Source organism: Ips typographus, linkage group LG7, assembly GCF_016097725.1.
Source record: "Ips typographus isolate SLU linkage group LG7, UJ_Ityp_2.0, whole genome shotgun sequence".
Taxonomy (NCBI): Eukaryota; Metazoa; Arthropoda; class Insecta; order Coleoptera; family Curculionidae; genus Ips; species Ips typographus.
Window position 1 is genome coordinate 5,028,889 of NC_138428.1, and position 23,454 is coordinate 5,052,342.

The following is a 23,454-nucleotide window of genomic DNA, read 5'->3' on the forward strand; positions in this document are numbered from 1 at the left end:
TCAATTTTAAAAAGTGATTTTTTTAAATAACTGGCGTAATACAACAACTATGACATTTGACAGGTGTCAGTGAAACTAGGCTAGGTTTTAGGTGAGTAAAGCAAATTCAACACAAACATTTAACCTAGTCTGGAGGTACAAACGTGGCGATAGAAGCTGTCAAATTTGATAGTTAAAAAAATTGACACCTGAAAAAATTTGACAGATCGAAACGTCGTTAGTGTCAAACTAATCTAAATATCGTAAACGGTAATTAATGGTTACCAAAACGACGTTTGCGGTCAACAATCATTTTCCTTGCTTCCATGACGGTCACGTGACGTTAGCGGACATTTTTGACAGGATATCACTTTGACATTTATGACACTTGATAGGTGTCAAAAATGTCCGCTAAAGTCACGTGACTGTCATGGAAGCGGAAGGAAAATGGCGGCCTTAACTCATCACTAATAACTGCAAATTGGAATCCAACGCTTACCAATAATTTAATTTTACGGTTGATTTGAGGAGGGTTGGTTGAGGAGCCTTGATTTTTTTTAAAACCTTTTAGACAGAACATTCTAGGACATTTCAGAATAATCTAGAACCTTTTCTAGCTTTGGGAAGAATCTAGTTTTGAAAGTCTTTAGATTTGATAGATAACCTAACCTAACCTAACCTAACCACAGAAACAAAACAACCAAAAAACAAAAAATTTTGTTAAATGATGGTTTTGATGTAAAAATGACATAATTGACTATCTGTCATTTTAGACCACAGCTTGTATGATGTGTTTCTGTTTCGTTAAACTGGGTTTAAAAATATGACAACATGACGTCAAAATTCGGCTTAATTTGGAAAGGAGAGGACAAAAAGCGAAACAAAAGAAAATCGGACGACAATCAGCGTCAGATCAAGTTTCAGCCGGCGCTTTTAAATATGCGAAACGGCGTGTAACTCATTTTCATGTCAAACAGTCCGAAGTAGGGGTAGGAGAGGGAGAAAACGAACCACGCCCAATCAAATTGAGCGGGGCCTGAGGGTTTTTTTTGCGTATCAAAGGGCTCGTTAGCGCTCCGCGTCACTTTTTCAGCTCTTTTTGCATTCGTAATTGAACCAGTGCGGGTACACGTTAAACTGCAAAACGTTTCAGACTGCGACGACATCATCAGGACGTCAAATAAACCCATCAAAAAATGTGGGTACACCACAATGAAAATCGCTGTCAGTGGTTTTGAAGAATGGGCATTCTTTGTAGGGCTTAGAGGGCCCAGATGGGCTTTTTGACCGCGCGCGTTTGTTTTTGGTTCCGTTTTTCTGATGGGAACCCAGTTCGAGGTTCAACTCGACCCTGTTTATTTAAATAACACCATCCGAGTCGAGTTTGGGTGAAGAACGGTCCTTATTGTTGTGGGTGCCGCCTTCGCTGTATACGATAAAATTCCGCACGTCATTCTTGATGTTTTTGTCTTCACGTCACATTCAACGTCTTTACCTCATTCAAGATTTGGTAAATTTTTTATGAATTCGAAATTCTCTGTGGCAACACTGGAGCCGACAAGTTTCAAGATCAGTTGCCAAACCTCCATAAAAATCTCCGACAGTGACTATATCAACAGTTTCGCGTGTAAATCAAACAAAATCAGTTATAATGGAGCTGGAGGGCGCGTAACCGGGTCCCATTAAGACGCCCCCTCTCAACGTGGGGGCGCAATTCGTCTCGGCTCAAGAACGAGCACGTGGACAATCCTAAACTGTTCATCATTGCCTTTTGCATTGTATTGGGCTAGTTTACGTGTCTGGGCCTGGGAAAGAAAAAAGGAACGAAGAAAGCCGGAGAATTTACGCGGTTTTGTGCCGCAACTGCCCACCGGTCGTTAGGGGTCGTTTTTATAGATTCCTTGGGTCTTTTGTGCGTGTGATTTGTGGCTTTTTGCACTTTTGACGACGCGCGCGCCTACCAAACTAACAGAACCGTATCCTTTTTGGGTGTTTTAAATCGTCACTGTTAAAACAGAATACGGCCGGAAATTTACATAAAACGCCCATTAACCCGCACTTAATTAGCGAATTTATGACGCAGAAAGGTGCTAAATTCATTAAGTCCCTCATAAAAGCCGAATCTGATACGGTTAATACTAAAATGGTGCGAAATGCCGATTTACGGTTACTTAATACGTTCCTGGCAACGCCGCATCTGTTTCACTTGGCAGGTGACGGTTCACACCGTCAAATGTCACCAATGTTGTCACGTCTACCGTTTTTGTGGTTGTTCTACCGTTCTCCTGTTTTTTTACAGTTTTTAACACTTTGTACTGTTTTTTTTTTCAAGCAAAATTAATGAGAAATCTGAAAATGTGCTTAAAACAATCATTTTCTTCCTACAAGAGAGTTTCACCAGCGTTTTCGTTTCTGACTGTGTTTTGGCAGTTGAAATTTTGACACCACTTTTCTCCCTGACTGTATCAAATTTTGTATTATTTTTTTAGGTTATTGAATAGGAAATTTAATGAGGATTCTAAAAATGTGCTTAAATTAGTAAATGTCTCACTCCAAGTGGGTTTTACACAGGATTTTTTACCTGTGTCTCTATAAACTATGTTTTTGGCAGTTCAAACTTTGACACCGCTTTTCTGCCTGACTATATCAAATTTTGTAGTGGTTTTTTAGGTTATTGAATAGGAAATTTAATGAGAATTCCAAAAATGTGCTTAAATTAGTAAATGTCTCACTCCAAGTGGGTTTTACACAGGATTTTTTACCTGACTGTCTCTATAAACTGTGTTTTTGGCAGTTCAAACTTTGACACCGCTTTTCTTCCTGACTATACCAAATTTTGTATTGTTTTTTCAGGCCATCGAATAGGAAATTTAATGAGGATTTCAAAAATGTGCTTAAATCAGTAGCTTTCTCAGTCTAAGTGGGTTTTACACACGATTTTGTACCTGACTGTATCTACAAACTGTGTTTTTGGCAGGTCAAACTTTGACACCACTTTTTTCCCTGACTGTACCAAATTTTGTAGTGTTTTTTAAAACTATCGAATAGGAAATTTAATGAGGATTCTAAAAATGTGCTTAAAACAGTAATTTTCTAAATCCAAGTGGGTTTTATAGGCGATTTTGTCCCTGACTGTTCTTACAAACTGTATTTTTGGCAGTTCAAACTTTGACACCGCTTTTCTCCCTGACTGTACCAAATTTTTTAGTGTTTTTTTAGGTTATTGAATAGGAAATTTAATGAGGATTTCAAAAATGTGCTTAAATCAGTAGCTTTCTCACTCTAAGTGGGTTTTACACACGATTTTGTACCTGACTGTATCTACAAACTGTGTTTTTGGCAGGTCAAGCTTTGACACCACTTTTCTCCCTGACTGTACCAAATTTTGTAGTGTTTTTTTAAACTATCGAATAAGAAATTTAATGAGGATTCTAAAAATGTGCTTAAAACAGTCATTTTATCACTCCAAGTGGGTTTTACACACGATTTTGGTACCTGACTGTCGCTACAAACAGTGTTTTGGCAGTTGACTGTGTGTTTAGACTTTGACACCACTTTTCTTCCTGACTACCAAATTTTGTAGTGGTTTTTTAGGTTATTGAATAGGCAATTTAATGAAGATTTTAAAAACGTGCTTAAAACAGTAGCTTTCTCACTCTAAGTGGGTTTTACACACGATTTTTTACCTGACTGTCTCTACAAACTGTGTTTTTGGCAGTGAAACTTTGACAACACTTTTCTTCCTGACTGTACCAAATTTTGTAGTGTTTTTTTAGGTTATTGAATAGGAAATTTAATGAAGATTCCAAAAATGTACTTAAATCAGTAGCTTTCTCACTCTAAGTGGGTTTTACACACGATTTTGTACCTGACTGTATTTACAAATTGTGTTCTAGACAGTTCAAACTTTCACACCACTTTTCTCCCTGACTATACCAAATTATATAGTGTTTTCAAATAAGGAATTTAATGAGGATTCTAAAAATGTGCTTAAAACAGTCATTTTCTCACTCCAAGTAGGTTTTACTGGCGATTTTGTCCCTCATTATTCTTTCAAACTGTGTTTTGGCAGTTCAAATTTTGACCCCGCTTTTCTTCCTGACTATACCAAATTTTGTAGTGTTTTTTCAGGTTAGTGAATTGGAAATTTAATGAGAATTCCAAAATTGTGCTTAAATTAGTAAATGTCTCACTCCAAGTGGGTTTTACACAGGATTTTTTACCTGACTGTCTCTACAAACTGTGTTTTTGGCTGTTCAAGTTTCTCCCTGACTGTACTGTAAATTCTGTACTGTTTTTATTTAGAAATTCTAAAAATGTGCTTAAAACATTTTCTTACTCGAAGCTTCGCTGAATTATCCTCTGAAACCACGTGATATCTGTCACTAATGTCACAATTGGCCTAGAATATGCAAAAATCACAGTTTTCGAAACGAGACGTATTGAAACAATGAAAATCTGTATTTTTGTATGGTTAATATAGCAAACTGGCATTTTTTTTTTGATCTACCGTTTTTTTGACTGATTATTCTACCGTCAGTAAATATTTTGACTTGGCAACACCGAATGTCACAACTTGGTTCCTAACTTTAAAAATTTGTGCAATATTTCCTTTATTCCAACAACTCTATCTGTTTGGTCAAGGCATCTAAAGTATTTTGGCCACCTCGTATAAATACATTCAAGAATTATTCTTAAGTGAAATATTTTGTGTGTTGGAGAGAGATAGCGAAAAGCGAGAGGTAGATAACGGGCTCAACAGCGGCCGGCATAATAAAGTCTATAAGTCACAGGTCCGGTGAATGACAGGTGTTGTGTATAATATTATTGTACAAATACAATATAAATGTATTTTGATAAATGGTCGCCTCGGGACCCAACGATGGTATCCAGCGGACATTCCTACCGGCCTTTTTCCTTGTAATGACTTCGATTTATCTACTTGAATCAATTATTATGGGTAGGACAAGGCACATGTTGGATGTGTATAAGTCAAGCCTTAACCGTTCTCAGGCCCTCGTTGTTTTCGTTTCTATTGTGGACCAACGTTTCGAAAAACATAACCATCATCAACAACTCGATGTTCGAGCATGATGAGATTAGGAAGAAATTTACCAGTAAAAACAACTTGGACAATTCCCCGTCAAGTCTATATTATTTATTAACTGGAAAAAGGACACAAAAGCCCTTATGGTAGCTGGTCGAGGGAATAATATATAGATGACAAGCGGCCCTTGACTTTCAAAAAAAGGTGTTTTCCGAACAATGCCCTAAACCGATACGACATAAGCTGATTTTAAAGAGAAGCAAATCGGTTTACGAGTGTTAAGTGGATTTTAGAGGGTTTTTGCAAGCCGAAAAGACTGGCCTTTCAATTAAAAACCCCAAAATTGTATTATCGAATTTGTTTGGGTTTACATATCTATATTAAACTGTCCAATAAAATGTATTTGTTAGAGAACACTTTGAAAATAAAGCAAACAAACGTGTAGTTCTTTCGCTAAAAGTGACGTTATTTTGAAACTTTGTCAAAATTATATTATTTGATGTCACTGTCAATTTGAAATGTTTACAACAATATAATCAGCGTTGAGCTGTCAGATGTACAGTGGCATGTTTCATGGCTGTTCTCAAATTAATTATACGAGCAGATTGACGTCACGATGACGTAATTTGACAGTTGGTTCAATTGAGGTTTTGTTAACAAAAGGGTGAAGGGTTTTAAACGAAAAAAAAATGTATAATAGTAACTTAATTTGTTTTTGACAGATGCAACTTGCTAACTGTGATAATTTGTGACAGTTACCTAAAAAACGAAGATGGCGGCAAAGCTAGAAAAATCCGATGTGTAAATATTGTGATAGAGCGACAAAAAGTGTCGATAATCAATCAAGCCGATGGCACAATGGCGATTTTATCGGGACCCCGTCATGATTAAGAGTATTATTCGTAAAGGCCCGCGGGGTACGTGGGTACCTTCGCGGTACCCTGTCGGAAAAAAAACGTTCTTTTGACGATGGTACCACACACACACGTCACGCGGTATGCGACCTTTGACTTATCAGTCTAGTGAATTGACTTCACCTGTGATGGTTAATTTTAACAATTGGAGTATTGGCTTAACTCTGGGATATTATGATGAACGTGGAACTGGAAAAAATATGGTAGAGGACGACAAAATACGAGAAGGACTATTAGCGACGGCTAAACCGCTAAGTGCCCCTTACATTATAATTCAGGGAGTGTGCAGAGTGAAATACGATCGGATTAGAGCCGGCTCAGATCCGATCCGAAAAGGATTACAAATCGCGCCCACCGCGTACCCGAACCGCGGGGGGGCCCCCCGAGACCGCTGAATTACCATATATGCATATTACGTGTGAAGCATTAACTGTTCCTCTATATACGATTGTGTATAGAGCGGTATCGATGATTATTGAAATTCGAAACCAGGGCAAAACTTGCTTCTATACACTAAAAAAAAAATATAATAGAACCACAAAAAATTATTAAATAAAACCAGCTACACTTTTAAATTGTCTGAGAGTAATCGTAGCTCCCCAAACGGAACACTATTACATTACCATTCCATTTAAACTTTTCTGATCAACGGTCAATACAATGTCAAATGTCAGAATGGAATATCCCTACCTTACCAAATACTCAAATTAGGTGATAAAAGTGGATAATACTCCTATTACACGATTCAGATGGACCAAAAATCCAAAGCATACACTTTACAGTGGCGTATTTATGCACAGAAAAAGGTTTAATCAGAAATTAAAAAATATAACAAAAATTGGGCGTGGTCCCAAGTTGATATTTTGTTCTATTAAAATCCAGTGCGAATACTAACAACTTAGGGCCCCTAGGACCTTACTAACATACCGTAAATGCATTATTAAACAAAAAACTGCTTGACCGAGTTGTGCAGCTTTAAACAACCACTCAGAAAACATGCCAAAACTAAACTTACCTGAAGGTTCCAAACACTTGAGGGACGTTACAAAAGCCCCAGAGATTCCTAAAAACAGTTTTAACATTCAAAATAACGTGAGAGCAACTTCAAATAGTTTTGCTCACTTTTTAAACTCCTGCTTCAGGCTTCAGGTTACACTTCTCCATTTGTACACTACACTCAACTCATTTTATACAAACACCAGTTAAATAAACAAGATTTTAATTAATATTTGTTGAAAAATTAATAAAAACACTCTAACAAACTAATCAAATATCAAAAAAGTTGTTATGGAGTGGGAGAAGAAATTTTAAACGTCAAATGTCAGGCTGGAGTACCTTCCGAAGTGTAGCAAAAGCGGATGGTGTTCCGTATTACTTAAGCACCGTATGGAGGACAACCACAGTATAGTTATTACATTGATTTTCTAACAAATTCTTTTATTTATTATCTAGTTAAGCTATTTAAATTTAATTCAAGTATTAAAAGTAATTTTCTTTGGTAATAATAGTTTACGAGAGTTAAGTTTTTATTAATCACTCTTGCGTTAACCCTTAACATTTAGTACCCAAATTAGGTAATAAAAGTGGATAATATCCCTGTTACACGATTCAGATGGACCAAAACCCAAAGCATACATTATACAGTGGCGTATTTATGCACAGAAAAAGCTTTTATCAGAAGTTAAAAAATATAACAACAATTGGGCGTGGTCCCAAGTTGATATTTTGTTCTATTAAAATCCAGTGCGAATACTAACAACTTAAGGCCCCTAGGACCTTACTAACATACCGTAAATGCATTATTAAACAAAAAACTGCTTGACCGAGTTTTGCAGCTTTAAAACAACCACTCAGAAAACATGCCAAAACTAAACTTACCTGAAGGTTCCAAACACTTGAGGGACGTTATAAAAGCCCCAGAGATTCCTAAAAACAGTTTTAACATTCAAAATAACGTGAGAGCAACTTCAACTAGTTTTGCTCACTCTTTAAACTCCTGCTTCAGGCTTCAGGTTACACTTCTCCGTTTGTACACTACACTCAACTCAATTTATACAAACACCAGTTAAATAAACAAGATTTTAATTAATATTTGTTGAAAAATTAATAAAAACACTCTAACAAACTAATCAAATATCAAAAAAGTTGTTATGGAGTGGGAGAAGAAATTTTAAATGTCAAATGTCAGGCTGGAGTACGTTCCGAAGTGTAGCAAAAGCGGATGGTGTTCCGTATTACTTAAGCACCGTATGGAGGACAACCACAGTATAGTTATTACATTGATTTTCTAACAAATTCTTTTATTTACTATCTAGTTAAGCTATTTAAATTTAATTCAAGTATTAAAAGTAATTTTCTTTGGTAATAATAGTTTACGAGAGTTAAGTTTTTATTAATCACTCTTGCGTTAACCCTTAACATTTAGTACCCAAATTAGGTGATAAAAGTGGATAATATCCCTGTTACACGATTCAGATGGACCAAAATCCAAAGCATACACTATACAGTGGCGTATTTATGCACAGAAAAAGCTTTTATCAGAAGTTAAAAAATATAACAACAATTGGGCGTGGTCCCAAGTTGATATTTTGTTCTATTAAAATCCAGTGCGAATACTAACAACTTAGGGCTCCGCCTAGGACCTTAATAGCATAGCGTAAATGCATTATTAAACAAAAAACTGCTTGACCGAGTTTTGCAGCTTTAAAACAACCACTCAGAAAAGATGCCAAAACTAAACTTACCTGAAGGTTCCAAACACTTGAGGGACGTTATAAAAGCCCCAGAGATTCCTAAAAACAGTTTTAACATTCAAAATAACGTGAGAGCAACTTCAACTAGTTTTGCTCACTCTTTAAACTCCTGCTTCAGGCTTCAGGTTACACTTCTCCGTTTGTACACTACACTCAACTCAATTTATACAAACACCAGTTAAATAAACAAGATTTTAATTAATATTTGTTGAAAAATTAATAAAAACACTCTAACAAACTAATCAAATATCAAAAAAGTTGTTATGGAGTGGGAGAAGAAATTTTAAATGTCAAATGTCAGGCTGGAGTACGTTCCGAAGTGTAGCAAAAGCGGATGGTGTTCCGTATTACTTAAGCACCGTATGGAGGACAACCACAGTATAGTTATTACATTGATTTTCTAACAAATTCTTTTATTTACTATCTAGTTAAGCTATTTAAATTTAATTCAAGTATTAAAAGTAATTTTCTTTGGTAATAATAGTTTACGAGAGTTAAGTTTTTATTAATCACTCTTGCGTTAACCCTTAACATTTAGTACCCAAATTAGGTGATAAAAGTGGATAATATCCCTGTTACACGATTCAGATGGACCAAAATCCAAAGCATACACTATACAGTGGCGTATTTATGCACAGAAAAAGCTTTTATCAGAAGTTAAAAAATATAACAACAATTGGGCGTGGTCCCAAGTTGATATTTTGTTCTATTAAAATCCAGTGCGAATACTAACAACTTAGGGCTCCGCCTAGGACCTTAATAGCATAGCGTAAATGCATTATTAAACAAAAAACTGCTTGACCGAGTTTTGCAGCTTTAAAACAACCACTCAGAAAAGATGCTAAAACTAAACTTACCTGAAGGTTCCAAACAAAGCTTACTCAAAGAGTTTTGCCCCTCCAGATGGTTTTTAGCTCTTGAGGGACGTTATAAAAGCCCCAGAAAGTCCTAAAAACAGTTGTAACATTCAAAATAACGTGAGAGCAACTTCAACTAGTTTTGCTCACTCTTTAAACTCCTGCTTCAGGCTTCAGGTTACACTTCTCCGTTTGTACACTACACTCAACTCAATTTATACAAACACCAGTTAAATAAACAAGATTTTAATTAATATTTGTTGAAAAATTAATAAAAACACTCTAACTAATCAAATATCAAAAAAGTTGTTATGGAGTGGGAGAAGAAATTTTAAATGTCAAATGTCAGGCTGGAGTACGTTCCGTAGTAAAAGCGGATGGTGTTCCGTATTACTTAAGCACGGTATGGAGGACAACCACAGTATAGTTATCACATTGATTTTCTCACAAATTCTTTTATTTACTATCTAGTTAAGCTATTTAAATTTAATTCAAGTATTAAAAGTAATATTTTCTTTGGTAATGATAGAGTTTTTATTGATCACTCTTGCGTTAACCCTTAACATTTAGTAGCAATTTTGCTGTTGTGGAAGACTTAATTAGAGCCGAACGAAGACGGAACAAGCAAAAAAAAGAGCGATTGAGAACCAGCACCATCGGTACCATCGAGAAACAAAAGACGGCGCTGTGCCATAATTGGCCAACGCTGACCGCCGTAATAAAATTATCGGTTCTCGGGCCGGTATTCGCGGGGGTCCGTCCATTGGTGGCGGCCCGAAACAAAAGGGGGCCCCCGATGTGGGGGCCTATCGGCCGTCGGATCGTATTCGTACCTCTATTAAGACGCGCGTTTGTAATTAAAAGGTGTCAAGTCCGGTCCGCGTGACGTCCGACCCCAGATCGGGGACAGGTGATTGCGAGTCAAAATAACATTTTTATTCAAGCAGATTGAGCGGCCATTTTTATTTTTTTGATCCGTTGCAGACTGAATATCGGCTGTGTTCCGCCTGCGGCGATCCCATCAGCGACAAATTCCTGCTGGAAGTTTCGGGCAGAACCTGGCACGTTAGATGTTTGCGATGTTGCATATGTCAATTGCAACTAGACAAGCAGCCATCTTGTTTTATTCGAGATAGAGCGATTTATTGTAAAGCCGACTATGCCAAGTAAGTAACAAGTTAATAAGCTTTTGTATTAGTATTATTATTATTATTAAATGTCCCCTTAAAACGTTAAGAGCCAGAATCACGTATACAGGTTTGGTAAAACCATGTAACGAACACTAATGAGCGAGACAAAGATGGACAATCCAAACAAAGTACAAATAGGCGAAAGTTTTGCTGCAATGTTGCCAAACGCTTTTCTGACTTAGATTACTTGCTAATTTTGTGATTGGAATATTCCTAATCATGACAACTTGTAGTTCCTAATAAAATATAGTCCTATTTGTGTGTATACAGTGTGTCCAGGATAAGGAGGGCCACTATATGGAGATCTTGGAAACGGTTAGAGATACAGATTTGGTTAAATGGAACGAAAGTTGCGTAATCGAAGCCTTAGTATGTGACTTAGAAATGACCTTTAGAGAACGTCTCGATTTTTTGAAAAAAGTGAACTGTTTTTTAAAAAACAGTGTAAAACTAAACGAAACCATAAAGTGTCATACATCATTGAATACAGAATGAAAAGGGCTTTGAGAATCTAACATAAAAACATCAGGACCGTATTTAAAAAAAAGTTGGAAGTTGATGATGGTTCCGCAAAGACGAAACGTCAGAATAAAAAACTGACAATGCCACAATAAAGAGTATTAAAAGTTAGGTCCATTATTAACCTCACAAAAAGTTAAAACGTAAAATCAAAAATTTGACGTTCCCTAAAGGCCATAGATCATTTTGAGTCACCTGGTTTTGACACTGGCTTTCGACGGCAGCCATATTGCCGGGGGGGCAGACAACTGAATTTAGCTGTATTGATTTTCATTGTTATTTGTGATCTCCTTGTTTGAGAGACACTGTTAAAAACTAAAAACATCATCTGTGCTTTTGGAAAGCCTGTAAAATATAATGTTTTTGAATCATTATCTTTAAATGACTCTTCTGACAAGCCAGACGATTTTAGTTTTTCTTGCAATGTATAATTTTTTGATTTGCAAAATTAAAATCTTCTGATAGACAATTTATACACAGCATTTTGTTCACTTTTCAGTTGACTATTGTCATCAATTTGTTGAAGTTGTTCCAAGTAAGATACAGATACTTCTGTAGATGGACCTGCAGTGAGTTCCCTGTCCATGTTCATAGCTAACGTGCTCTCTCACCTTCATGCTCATCTTCCTATATAAAGGTCTTATTACAGATAAATTATAACTTTTGTACAAAAACTTACTATTATGAGACGTTTTGTTTAACGCTTAACTGATTGAACATGCCGCTATACACTTTGTAGATTTTGGGTTTTGGTAATAATATACCAGGTGTCCACATAGGAGATTAACATGGGAAAACGGTTTTGATTTATTTGCGCCTGTATGGTTGATTTGATGGAAAAATCGTATTAATGAAACTTGTAGTACCTATCACGGACTAGTTTTCTGTATTTTTTTCAGATGTCTAACTTGAGCCCTTTCGGCGTAAAACACGAACAAAAATGAGAAAATTTTAACTTTTTACCTGCACTGTATAAGCGGTTGTCGAGCAACCGTACCAGCAACAATGATCTGTTTACCCGTTGCCCGGCAACCGCCTATACAGTGCAGGTAAAAAGTTAAAATTTTCTCATTTTTGTTCGTGTTTTACGACGAAAGGGCTCAAGTTAGAGATCTGAAAAAAATACAGAAAACTAGTCCGTGATAGGTACTACAACTTTCATTATTACGATTTTTCAATCAAATCAACCGTACAGGCGCAAATAAATCAAAACCGTTTTCCCATGTTAATCTCCTATGTCCAGGGTGCTCTTGGACACCTGGTATATCCCATATTTACAGAAGGAACCCAGTCAGGATTGTCCTTATCTTCCAATTTGGCTGGTTCGCCTAAAAAAACCAAACAAAACTGACACAATACACTAAAATTAAAACAATATTTTATTTAACCACAACGCACGACTAAACAAAACGACGGCATTTTTCTACAATCTTCTGAACTCAATCGAAAATTTCTATGGTTTACATTTAGCTAGTGGATCTGTATGCCCCCCCGGCAATATGGCTGACTTACGTTTGACGTTTGTGACGTCACCTCGAAATGGTCTATTTTTTTGTTTGATTTTGAGGTTTAAGGTTAGAATTTATTTTGACAGATGAAAATTAAGTCATTAGAGAGCTATCGCAACGCAACAGTAATTCGAATATGTTAAACAGCTAAACGTAATTCATTTTATTCAAAAATAAATATAGAAACCAGACCAAATAGTATAGTACTCATTTACTGTTAACAACAAATTGTATAATAACAAAATTTTGTGCCTACTAGATTTTTTATCTTTGTCTCTCTTATGGAATTATCTATATGTTTCTCTGTCAGGTACATGGTTTTCTTATGGCCAGTTTTACAAACTTTGATTTTGCCTGTGGGTAGCTTCTACAAGTATAGTATCTATCTATTTTGTAAGTTGATTTGTTTTGTTTTTTTTTGTGCGAGTACAGTGGAGAAAGTCATCTACAAGGCCAGCATAGACCAAAACCTCATTTATGCGCATCTTTACCTTGAAAGTGGCCGGGAGATTGATGTGTTAAAGAGGTTCGCATGACGTACCGTAAACTTTACATTATGATTGTGTGTATATGAACGTCGAGGATGGTGGCGAAGGTCCCCCTGATGTTCCGCCTGTCTTGATTCTTCGAATCGAAAGAAAAAATACAAAATGTTATGATAGGATCGCATATCGCGGTCCTCTCGGTTCGATTACGAGATATTTAGCTAAAACAAAAGCGTATCGGTATCTGACTGTCGGATCTCCTTTGACCGTTCAACATTTGTTGCAGAACACGATGACTCGGCCGGAATCGAGACGGCCGGGATTTTTTTTCCCGTTCAAATCAAGTCCCCTTTCTCAAAATGTATGTGTGTTTGTTCACAAGAACAATCGCGCCATCTACTAGACTGATTTTTTCCTTTTTCACGCATCGCGGAGACGTAATCAATCATTTTATGCGGCCAGTTAGGCATAGTTTCATATACAGAATCGCCCGGAGTTAGGTCGGGACTTTCACGCGGCCGAAAAACCGACACGACCCTGGAAAAGCTGAATAATCTTTCGATAATGATGATGCAGTCGAAATGTCACTCCGGCGTTGTCTACACGAAATGACAAATGAAAAAAACGATCGGAACCTGCCACGTCATAGTCCAACAATGCCCCTTCACGAGTGTGTGTGTGGTAAACTGAACATTCCCGTCGCTTAATCGTGCATACGTTATAGATATATAGGCAACAATGACCACATCTTTAATTATTAATAGTGACCAATCCAGTACTCTAATGATCCTATTCAATCATGAAAATTCAATACGTTTACGTAATTTCAGTTTATGAAAAACATACCTAAAAGTTGATTAGAGCATGGGATTATATTTAAAAAGAAAATTGTACAAACTAATAGTCAAATCAAAACTACTAAAACTTGATTACCTGGTAGTCATTTGATTTTTCAAAATTGGTCATGGAGGGATATTTTATTTATTTGACAAGTTACGTCAAAATACCTCCACGGCAGCACTAGAGGTAATTCTCGACCTTCTCGAGTGAGAAGAACTACTTGGGAAGCACATCTCAGGTTGGATATTGGACTCACTGCCTACTGTCGACGAAATCATCAGGAAATTTAGTTTCGAAAAACAATTTCGAACGGAACTGAGCACCAAGAGAGATTGGAGCGGAGAATCCATTCAAACATTGGGAAAAGATACCATAATATGGTATACGGACGGATCTAAAACTCCCGAAGAGACTGGAGCAGGAGTCTACTGGCCTCGGACCAAATACTCCAAACCCATGGCCCAGTTCCCTAGCATTTTTCCTTCAGAAAGGTGTGTATTCAGTTTAACCTCGACAGGTAATTCCGGAACAAGGAAATTGCGATCCTTTCCAATAGCCAAGCAGCCATCAAAGCGTTGAGCTCATCTAACATCAATGATCTAGGAAGAAACAACAAGGTAACCCCCCTCTGGGTTCCGGGGCACGTCAGAGTAGAGGGTAACGAACAAGCAGATATTCTGGCACGAAAAGGAGCATCAGCGCCACTGATCGGGCCAGAACCATTCTGCGGAAGAGCATATGTCCAGGAAGTATTTAATAAAGCTGAAGAAGAACTGATAGCAACGCACTGGCAAAGACTTCCAGGACTGAGGCAGGTCAATCTCTTCGGCAATTTTAACCGCGCAAGATCAAAGACACTGATTAACCTCAGCAAAATTAGTCTCAAGGCATTAACGGGTCATTGTCGACTCAGAGAACATCTAAGGAAGCTAGGCCTGGAAGAGGACAGTACCTGCAAGTTTTGCGGAGAAGAACCAGAAACACCCTACCACATCTTGCTGGAGTGTTATGCTGTACGCCACAGAAGATTAAACACACTGGGATTAAGCTGGCTGTGGAAGAAATACCTCGAACAGACCCACTCAAGCTCCTGAAATTCCAAAAGGAACTAAATCTTGAGAGGCTGTTTTTAACAAGGAAACCTTGAGATAGCAGAAGAAGATGGGGTACAATAGATCTAATCAGGTCGCAGTACATCTGTCACCATCCACACCTACCATTACGTCAAAATATCATAGAAAACAAAAGATAGAGCAGATTTTAAGCTTTCCAAAAATATCTCCACATGGGTGGATTGCTCACACCATTTGGCCGCTAGAGGGCGTCAAATTTCCTTCACCATAAAATCACATATTTTTTGACACCCGCTGTTTTGACCCTAAATTACTCCCTTATTTGACAAGTTACGTCAAAATGTCATAGAAAACAACAGATAGAGCAGCTTTCCAAAAATATCCCCCCTGAGTTGATTAACGAGATACTTACTCATTTCTTCGTTGCTAATTGGGTTTACGGCCTCACCATACAAAAAAGGTTTGTTGGGAAAATGGAAATTCGCACTATTTTCAACTAAGTTGACAATAACTGACCACTGATTTAGGCTCGGTCTTGATACCTAAAAAAGCTGACGTTTCGGTGGATAATCTACCCCCGTCTTCAGAGAATCTAAAAAAGAACACAACTACAGAACACAGAAAACAACAAGTTAATAATTATTAAACCTGATAATGTTCTATTATTTCATCAATAATGAAACCTATTAAGGTCAATAATCTAAGAAATAATGCCCTAGTGCGTTATTTTTCATAATGCCCTCGTAACAACATACAACTCATCAAATTTCTTTTAATTACAAAATTTCTATTAATATTGGATCCTAATAAACTTCTAATGAATGGTTTGGATGGCTGACCCTGTATTATCAAATAAATTAGTAAAAAAATAAAAACTAGTTTCCAAAATTTCAGTTTTTTCGAATATCTCCGGAAGTACTAAGAATTTTTAAATTTGAATCGACTACTACTTGCTCTAATTTGCCCCAATTTAAACTTTCTTGTATCTCTTCAAACAACCCATGGTGAGGCTTGTAAAACGGACAACCTGTATACGAAATATTGAAAAATCAACTACCAGGTAATTATCAAGTTTTAAAACAATACAAACATAAATGTGACCAAAATTCGGAAAGGTATCGACCGGATTACACGACCGAGGGCGATCCGTGGTAGTACCCAATTAAGGACGCCCACGATGGGCGCGCGTTAATTAAAACAGGGGCGAAAAAGCGCGTATTTTAGTGTTTTGGTACGGCAGCACGGCGTTCCAAATTGAAGTTCGGTGTAACCGGTGGCCGGACTGTCATGTCCGGACGGAATAAAAAAACTTCTAAATTAGACCGCTCATTAAAAGATACAACCACCGATTGCGTGTAGGCCTCCGAGATTTACGGACCTAGTTCCATGTCTCTTTTTTTATTTATTTTATTAGGGCAGTTTAATGTCAAGGCCAATATATAAACTGCTTCTATACGAATGTACTCGATTATTTGACATTAGTTGTCAATATTTAATAGTGTTTTTTTTTAGGAGTTTTGGTGCCAAGTGTTCGGTGTGTCTACGAGGCATCTCATCCAGCGATTGGGTGCGCAAAGCACGCGATCACGTGTACCATTTGGCGTGTTTTGCGTGCGCCGCTTGTCACCGTCAACTTAGCACGGGAGAGGAGTTTGCGCTCCACGAAGATCGTGTACTTTGCAAGGCGCACTATTTGGAAACGTTAGATGGCGGCACCACCTCATCAGATGGTAAACTTTAAATTTTACCTCATTCCACCTTAACTAGAACGTTTACAAATATAGATGGTTGTGACGTGGACGGATACCACAAAAACAAAGCAAAACGCGTCCGAACCACCTTCACCGAGGAACAGTTGCAGGTGTTGCAAGCGAATTTTCAGCTGGATTCGAACCCGGACGGGCAGGATTTGGAACGAATAGCGCAAATCACGGGACTGAGTAAACGAGTGACGCAGGTGTGGTTCCAAAACTCGCGAGCGAGACAGAAAAAGCATATGCACACTGGCAAAAGTAAAAGTCAACGTGAGTTTTCGCTCGAAATGAGCTCATTTTTGTAAAGTGTCCTAAGTGAGGTTATATTTCTAGTGCATGGGTCAAGTCGGGACGAGAACGGTTATAGCCGACACATCAACCTCCATTTGACGTACTCGTTTCAGCAACAGAACAAAAATGGCATATTTTCTCAACCTGGTAAGTCATGGTAAATAGAGTGTATACAAATCTGTATCTCTAATCTCTAACCGTTTTGAAGATCTACTGAAAAAATGCGCTTTGTTATTATAGTGGTTGTACAACATCTGGTGACATCTGTACTCAACTCTATAAGTTAGAAAGTACAAATGGCGTTTCCAAGATTCTCAAAGAGTTAAGTACAGATGTCACTAGATGTTGCACAACAACTATCGATCATTTCTCGCATCCAATTGACTATACTGGAATGAAAGTTTTATACTTTGTTATTATTATTATTAGATAATAATAATAATAATCAACTTTTTTCCAACTGTCTTATCTACAAACCCCGATTTTCCCGTTTACAAATTAAGTATAATCACATTTTGGCAAATAAAATGAAGAACGAAACAGTAATCATGCACCATTCTGTCCTGAAAACGCTAACAACATTGACAATATGGTGTAATTTACAGATTCTGCCTTAGACGATTTGTCCCAAGAGTCCACGTTGCACTGCATGCAAAGCGAAGTTTAGTGTCCTAGGTGGGAAGAACTCCCAATAGAAGAAGAAAAAGAAGAAAACCTGTGTTAACTTGTAAAATAGTCTCTTATATCATATCTCCGTTGATAAGACAGAAATTGTACAGTGTAAACCTCCACTTTCTTGCATATTAATTACTGATATTGTTTTCTACTATAGATCCGCAGATGTTTTTTTTAATATTCATATTTATTTCAAATTTTTGTATAATCAAATCAAGTCAACAATAGGAATCTGTTTATATATTATTATAATATATCACACAAGTTGTATGTGGTATTTATTATTGTTAGTAGATTTAAGGAATTTACTTAATAAAAGTCTATTATTTAATGCGTTGGACTATGAATTTCTCTTGACCAAGTCTTGAATAACCCTTAAGATTTATTCTTAGTAATAGTGCTGTTTGGCAGATAAGTTAATAGTTATTAGCTAGATAAGTTATCTGTTATTCTCAATTTGCTTAGATATCTGGAAGACTGCTTGTTAGTTTTTTCATAGATTCTAAAGATTCAAAAGTCGTCAGTCAAGAAAAAAAATTCAAATGGATCAAAAGAAATCAGAAATAAATAAAACAAACGACCATCATAACCTATCTAGTTATGCAAACAACACAAATTGCTTTGCCTTTTCTATTAAAAACGACATTTTTATATTTCTAGTAGTTTGATAATATTGACTTTGATTGAGTCACACATTTTCAATCCATTCAATTTTACAAATTTTAGTTAAAAAAACTAGTTTAAAGAACGCGTCGTCAAACCACGTGACATTCATCTCCAAATTCGGAACGCACCCCTCACTCTAGTTGTTCTTGTCTTACATCCTCTAACCGACAAAGATAACCTATATAATCTATCAGATCCAGTGACAGCCGGCAACGACACCGAGTTGACTTCAGACGTTTGACATTTAAATTCGTTCTATTTTGAGAAGCGGCAATCTACAAGACGGTCGACTATTTTACGAGGTAAGTTTCTGGAAATTTTAAGGGCATCCTAAGGGTTTTATGGTTATAAAAGGGCTAAAGCTCTTCTAAACACTCTATTTAACGAACGGGAAGTGAAATTTTCTTGGGTAAAAGTTAAAACAGTGAAAATGATGAGAAAACTCGTTCGGATGATTTGAACACTGATTTCAATCTATCGGAAAATACTGATTTTAGTGTGTTGCCGACTGTTTTGGTGCTCGAACTATCAAGTTTAGTGAGTGTTTAATGTTTTTTTTTTTGTTACTTTCAGGTGCCACACCATGCACAATAACCTTCAAGATGTACTGCAATCATTTAGGTGAGTTTACACTCTTTTTCACTCAACTAAGTAAAACTGCTAAACATGATGATTTTAATAGACAAGCATATGTCTGAACAAAACCAAGTTGATAAATTTCCTCTGAAGAACTCTAACCTAACTTTTTTCTTTTTCCTAACATACCACGTTTTTTTTAAAGTTCACTGATTGTTTCAGGTTTTGGATCACTTCTCCAAAGTAAGTACACACCACCACACTTCTGGTTAACATAACCAGAGTGAAAATGATGCTTAAGACATTTGAAACCTGAAATCTAACTTGTGGACACAAATTTGACTGATTGTTGGCCTGTTAGGTTACGGTGCTTTATTACCTGACTGATACTCATATTTATGGTTTTTTTGCAGTGTGGAAAATTCTAAGGGCACCCATCTCTTCAAGGTAAGTTTAAGAGTTTAAATCTTGTTTTTTCAACTGATAATTCAAACATGATGTTATTTTAGTTATCCCTGTCATATTTTTAAAAAATGATGAGAACACTAACCCTGATTTGTGTGCAGCTAACACTCAAAATTGTAAATTTGTAAGACACTTATTAATTCCAGCTTTATTTTACAGGTAAATAATCTGTCGCATAACATCATCCATGAGGGGCTTGACTACCTCAGTTGTCTAGATAATCTATAGCATCAACTAAAAGTAAGTATGAACATGAGCAGTATTTGTGTACACCTTTACCCTAAATATTAACTAAAACATGATGTTTTTGATAGACAAGCATATGTCTGAAGTTAACTTGTTGACAACTTTTAACCTGATAGTTATCTAAGTCATTTAAATCTAAACTAATTGAGTCTGAACCTAACTAAACTAATATTTCTTTTCTTTACAGGTTTATGCGTGGGGTAAGTCTCTTTTAAAAGGTTATGGACTCAATTAAAACACTCAATGATGACCCTAATCATATGCCCTAGTCAATCTGAGTGTATATTATCAATGATTACTTATGTTCTGACTTGTTGAGTGGTTGAGTCTTTCAACCAGTTAAAATGAACCAGACTAAGGTGGGATTTGTTGCAGCTGGACTTGAGGAGCATCAATATGAAGGTAAAGATTGATTACTCATTTTAAAGGATATGTTATTGTTGTAAACGTGATGATAAAAATTACCGTCTGATTTTTGGTGATTAGGAATTTTGGCTGCAATTTTTGCACTGATTATATAATGTTGTCAATTTTCATGATATAAGACTTAATTCAGTTTGACTAATTTTTTCTTTTTTTTGCAGTAGTACTGGCAGATGTGAGGTTACCAGGAATTTACTGTCAGTGGTAAGTGTCTTAATATAACTTTTACTGTACCTAGTTAATTTAATTTTAAATTTAGTTTTAAATGATGAAAAAAATTACCGTCTGACTTTACAGAGTGATTAGAATGTATGGCTGCATTTTTCACTGATTTTTTTTCATTTACAACTTAAAAAAGTTTTTGAAATTTAACCAGTAATTTAACTGATATTTTCCTATTGTTTCAGCACCCTCAAACAGGACACAATGACTATTTAGAGGTTCCTACAACCATTTCAAAGGTCAGTAACATCTACAACTCTTTTTCTCAATTTATAAAATGTAAACATGATGCTTAAAATGAACTAGTTATCCCTGTCATAAATAGTTTTGATGAGAACTTAGTTACTGATTGTTCTTTCACCTACAACTTAATAACAGTATCTAAATAAGTTATTTATGCTGAGTGTTTTGTTGCAGGTTTCACTACATTCAAAGAGGAAAACAACTTGCAGCTGCTAACAAGGTGAGTTTCCATCTAAAGCTAATTCTAAATAGTTACATTTCAAATGATGATTCAACTTTGTATACGCTATTTTGAGCTGTACCATGAAAACCACTTGCCCTCACTGATTTTTCTAGTAAAAATGTTACTTAACCTCCTTCATTGTGCACATTTACTGAAATTTCTGTTTTAATTCCAGGTTACTGGATAGTTAGGTGAGTAGAGAGGTAAAAGCCAACTTCTGCTGTACTAAGGACTAAATATGATGCAACAATAATATACGCTATGATTGCCTAGTGATGTCACTATTTCACTGATACTTGTTACACTGTCAATCTGACAGCACTTTGGTGTGACACTTTTATTTAATTTAGTGTGTTGTTACAGGGTGACTCTACACTAGAAGTGCCCCCTCCTGTACAAACTTTCTGAATAAATATTTTTGAGATCTAATTGTTTGTTTAATTAATACCTCAGAAGGTAAACCAAGTCTTAAGCTGTAGTAACATTGGCCTTCTTGTTTTAGCAGAATTAGTTAAAATGAGACAGACAATGTAAACACTGACACTAAAATACATCTTAGGTCGCGATTTGCTAGACCTTAAGGCTGTTTTGGACTATTCAATTGATTTCGAACAATTTTCTGTCCAAGGTAAATTGGATAGTGTCATAGGTACAGTAAATTAGGATTGAAAAGTGGACGAAAAATAGAACTGGTTCTATCTTTCAGCCAATTTCTAGGCCCCTCAAACAGAAAACAAACAATTTCCTTACCTTCAATAAAATTCAGTTTGATTTTACCTCCACATTATGAGAGGAGTAGAGAACAGCACACAGTAAGGGCAGGAGCACTTACTAAAGCAAACAGGAGTATGAAACTCATTTGATTTAGATCATCCATGACTTTTTTAATTAATTAAAAACAGTAAGTAAACTACACAAATAAACAAATAATTTCAAATCAAACCTCATAATTTTTTCTGCAAATGTCATTGCGAATGACACTAATGACATAAAGAAGTCATTTTTCTGTCGAATTGCATCCAATATAGGATCATATCTTGGTTCAGGCTGTAATGTAAATGTAAAACAGTATAAATTTTGATAGGAACCAAGATTTGCTGCAAGTTTGTTTGGGTATATTGTTTAAGATCTTGTATAAAAAATTGGATAGTCTAAAACGGCCTTTAGATATGTCCCACAAAAGGTCGTGACGTCACGATGGATGCTAGGATTTATTTACTAACCACTTTTGTTTTCTTTTAATATGGTATTTGATGTCCCTACTTTAAAAAATGTATACATTTTTTAAATTGGTATTGACTTTGGGATTTTAGGTTTACACAAATTCCAGCTTATATTTAATTTAAAGTAAACTGTAAAAATTATGCTATTTTAAAATTTTTTCAAGGTCGCTGTCTGCTTCTAGTTTAAACTCATCTAAACTGAAAGACTTGGATTTTTTTCTTTTAACTTTACCTGGGGTATCAGTTTCTGCTACTTGATCAAAATTGACATCACCATTTGAAAACAACACATTCAAGTCTAGACTCTCAAGTGACACCTCTAAATCCTCAGATTTTTTGGCCCTTTTTATCTTCTTACTCTTCATTTTTGGTGTCTCCTCTGAGCTGAGAAGTATTGACCTTAAAAACACATTAATTACTAACCTTAGCCAAGTGTGAAAGTGAATTTATTTACAGTAGTTCTCCTCTAATGTAGGGCAAACGCCCATTTAGATCTACAAATGTAATTTTAAACTCCACAGTATTGGTGGGTGCTGCATCATACCCCAACCATGTTTTGTCAGAGTTATCCACAGGGTTAGGTATGGAAACGTGAAAAGTGTGGTACACTAAACACCCCACATGGTTTTCAGTTTTTTGGGTTACAATTCCTGAAATGTTATTAAAAATAACCGAAAATTGTTACTTTTATAAAGACAACAAACCTTTCAAACTCATCCCTATTTCAGGTCTGAAAACAAAAAAAGAGGCTCGCACATCCAAGTGAATGTAACAATTGTCCAGCCCAATTCTTCCCAATTGTGACAACAGTCTCAACTGCTCAAACCCCAATAAAATGCCTTTGAAACTAATTAACAAATTAAAACAAATCACACTTTTTCAAAAGGTTCAAACTTACGTTGCATCGTAGCAAGCTATTTTTTTCCTCAGTTCGTCTTTAACAGAGTGGGCAAAGTTGTTGAGTTGAGCGGGGTGCAGGGCCAAATGATAGTCAAACTCCTCCTTGGTTACCCCACTGCCCGGTCGAGTGACAAGCTCGTTCAAATAGTTCCGGTCAAATTTATGGTAGTTGACGCTACCCCCTTTCTGAGTTTTGGACATTGAGCCCCTTTTTATCTATAGAAAACTCAAAAAACTAAATACCACTTTTTGAAAAATACAACATAAAAAGTGAGGTTATGTATTAGTACCGTGTTGTTTAGGAAACGATTGAGGTTATGAGGTGAGTGTAAATAGCACGTGATGTCTATACTTTTAATGTATGCATGTGTCACGTGATCGC

General features: G+C 36.3%; 3 protein-coding genes across 8 annotated transcripts in view; 1 reads left to right on the plus strand and 2 right to left on the minus strand.

Moving 5' to 3' along the window:
- LOC145732170 (DNA-3-methyladenine glycosylase-like) overlaps nucleotides 1-9,751 on the minus strand; it is a 139,730-nt gene extending 129,979 nt beyond the window's left edge. Inside the window, exons 1-2 of one of the 3 annotated variants that reach the window (XM_081984276.1) lie at nucleotides 9,701-9,751; nucleotides 9,551-9,641 (exon numbers count right to left, since the gene is read on the minus strand). The gene's annotated coding sequence lies outside the window, so the exon portion shown is untranslated. Of the gene's footprint in view, nucleotides 1-6,955; nucleotides 7,004-7,062; nucleotides 7,216-7,818; nucleotides 7,867-7,925; nucleotides 8,427-9,550; nucleotides 9,642-9,700 lie in introns of those variants that run through there. The other 2 variants (XM_081984275.1, XM_081984273.1) reach the window with 2 other exon arrangements.
- Nucleotides 1-21,378, plus strand: part of Awh (LIM/homeobox protein arrowhead) — a 31,282-nt gene extending 9,904 nt beyond the window's left edge. Inside the window, exons 2-15 of the mRNA XM_081984232.1 lie at nucleotides 10,535-10,716; nucleotides 16,678-16,895; nucleotides 16,950-17,189; nucleotides 17,253-17,357; nucleotides 17,816-18,853; nucleotides 19,125-19,172; nucleotides 19,350-19,370; nucleotides 19,541-19,574; nucleotides 19,752-19,832; nucleotides 20,026-20,240; nucleotides 20,423-20,465; nucleotides 20,669-20,722; nucleotides 20,901-20,946; nucleotides 21,125-21,378. Of these exons, the coding sequence (XP_081840358.1) occupies nucleotides 10,535-10,716; nucleotides 16,678-16,895; nucleotides 16,950-17,189; nucleotides 17,253-17,357; nucleotides 17,816-17,877 (807 nt within the window). The 3' untranslated portion in view covers nucleotides 17,878-18,853; nucleotides 19,125-19,172; nucleotides 19,350-19,370; ... (5 more) ...; nucleotides 20,901-20,946; nucleotides 21,125-21,378. The remainder of the gene's footprint in view (nucleotides 1-10,534; nucleotides 10,717-16,677; nucleotides 16,896-16,949; nucleotides 17,190-17,252; nucleotides 17,358-17,815; nucleotides 18,854-19,124; nucleotides 19,173-19,349; nucleotides 19,371-19,540; nucleotides 19,575-19,751; nucleotides 19,833-20,025; nucleotides 20,241-20,422; nucleotides 20,466-20,668; nucleotides 20,723-20,900; nucleotides 20,947-21,124) is intronic.
- Polr1F (RNA polymerase I subunit F) lies at nucleotides 11,589-23,367 on the minus strand. 4 transcript variants are annotated; one of them, XM_081984248.1, is made up of 7 exons: nucleotides 23,071-23,367; nucleotides 22,877-23,019; nucleotides 22,627-22,822; nucleotides 22,405-22,571; nucleotides 12,522-12,587; nucleotides 11,939-12,020; nucleotides 11,589-11,886 (listed from the first exon to the last, which is right to left on the minus strand). In XM_081984248.1, exons 1-6 carry the CDS (start codon nucleotides 23,271-23,273, stop codon nucleotides 11,941-11,943), a joined length of 855 nt encoding a protein of 284 aa, XP_081840374.1. In that variant the 5' UTR covers nucleotides 23,274-23,367; the 3' UTR covers nucleotides 11,589-11,886; nucleotides 11,939-11,940. The 4 variants fall into 4 exon arrangements, 3 of the variants coding, with proteins under 3 accessions (XP_081840374.1, XP_081840376.1, XP_081840375.1); XR_014178951.1 differs by lacking the exons at nucleotides 11,589-11,886; nucleotides 11,939-12,020 and adding an exon at nucleotides 15,578-15,757 and having other exon boundaries at nucleotides 12,537-12,587; nucleotides 23,071-23,365; XM_081984250.1 differs by lacking the exons at nucleotides 11,589-11,886; nucleotides 11,939-12,020; nucleotides 12,522-12,587 and adding an exon at nucleotides 21,481-21,996 and having other exon boundaries at nucleotides 23,071-23,365.
- Nucleotides 23,368-23,454: the final 87 nt, after the last annotated feature.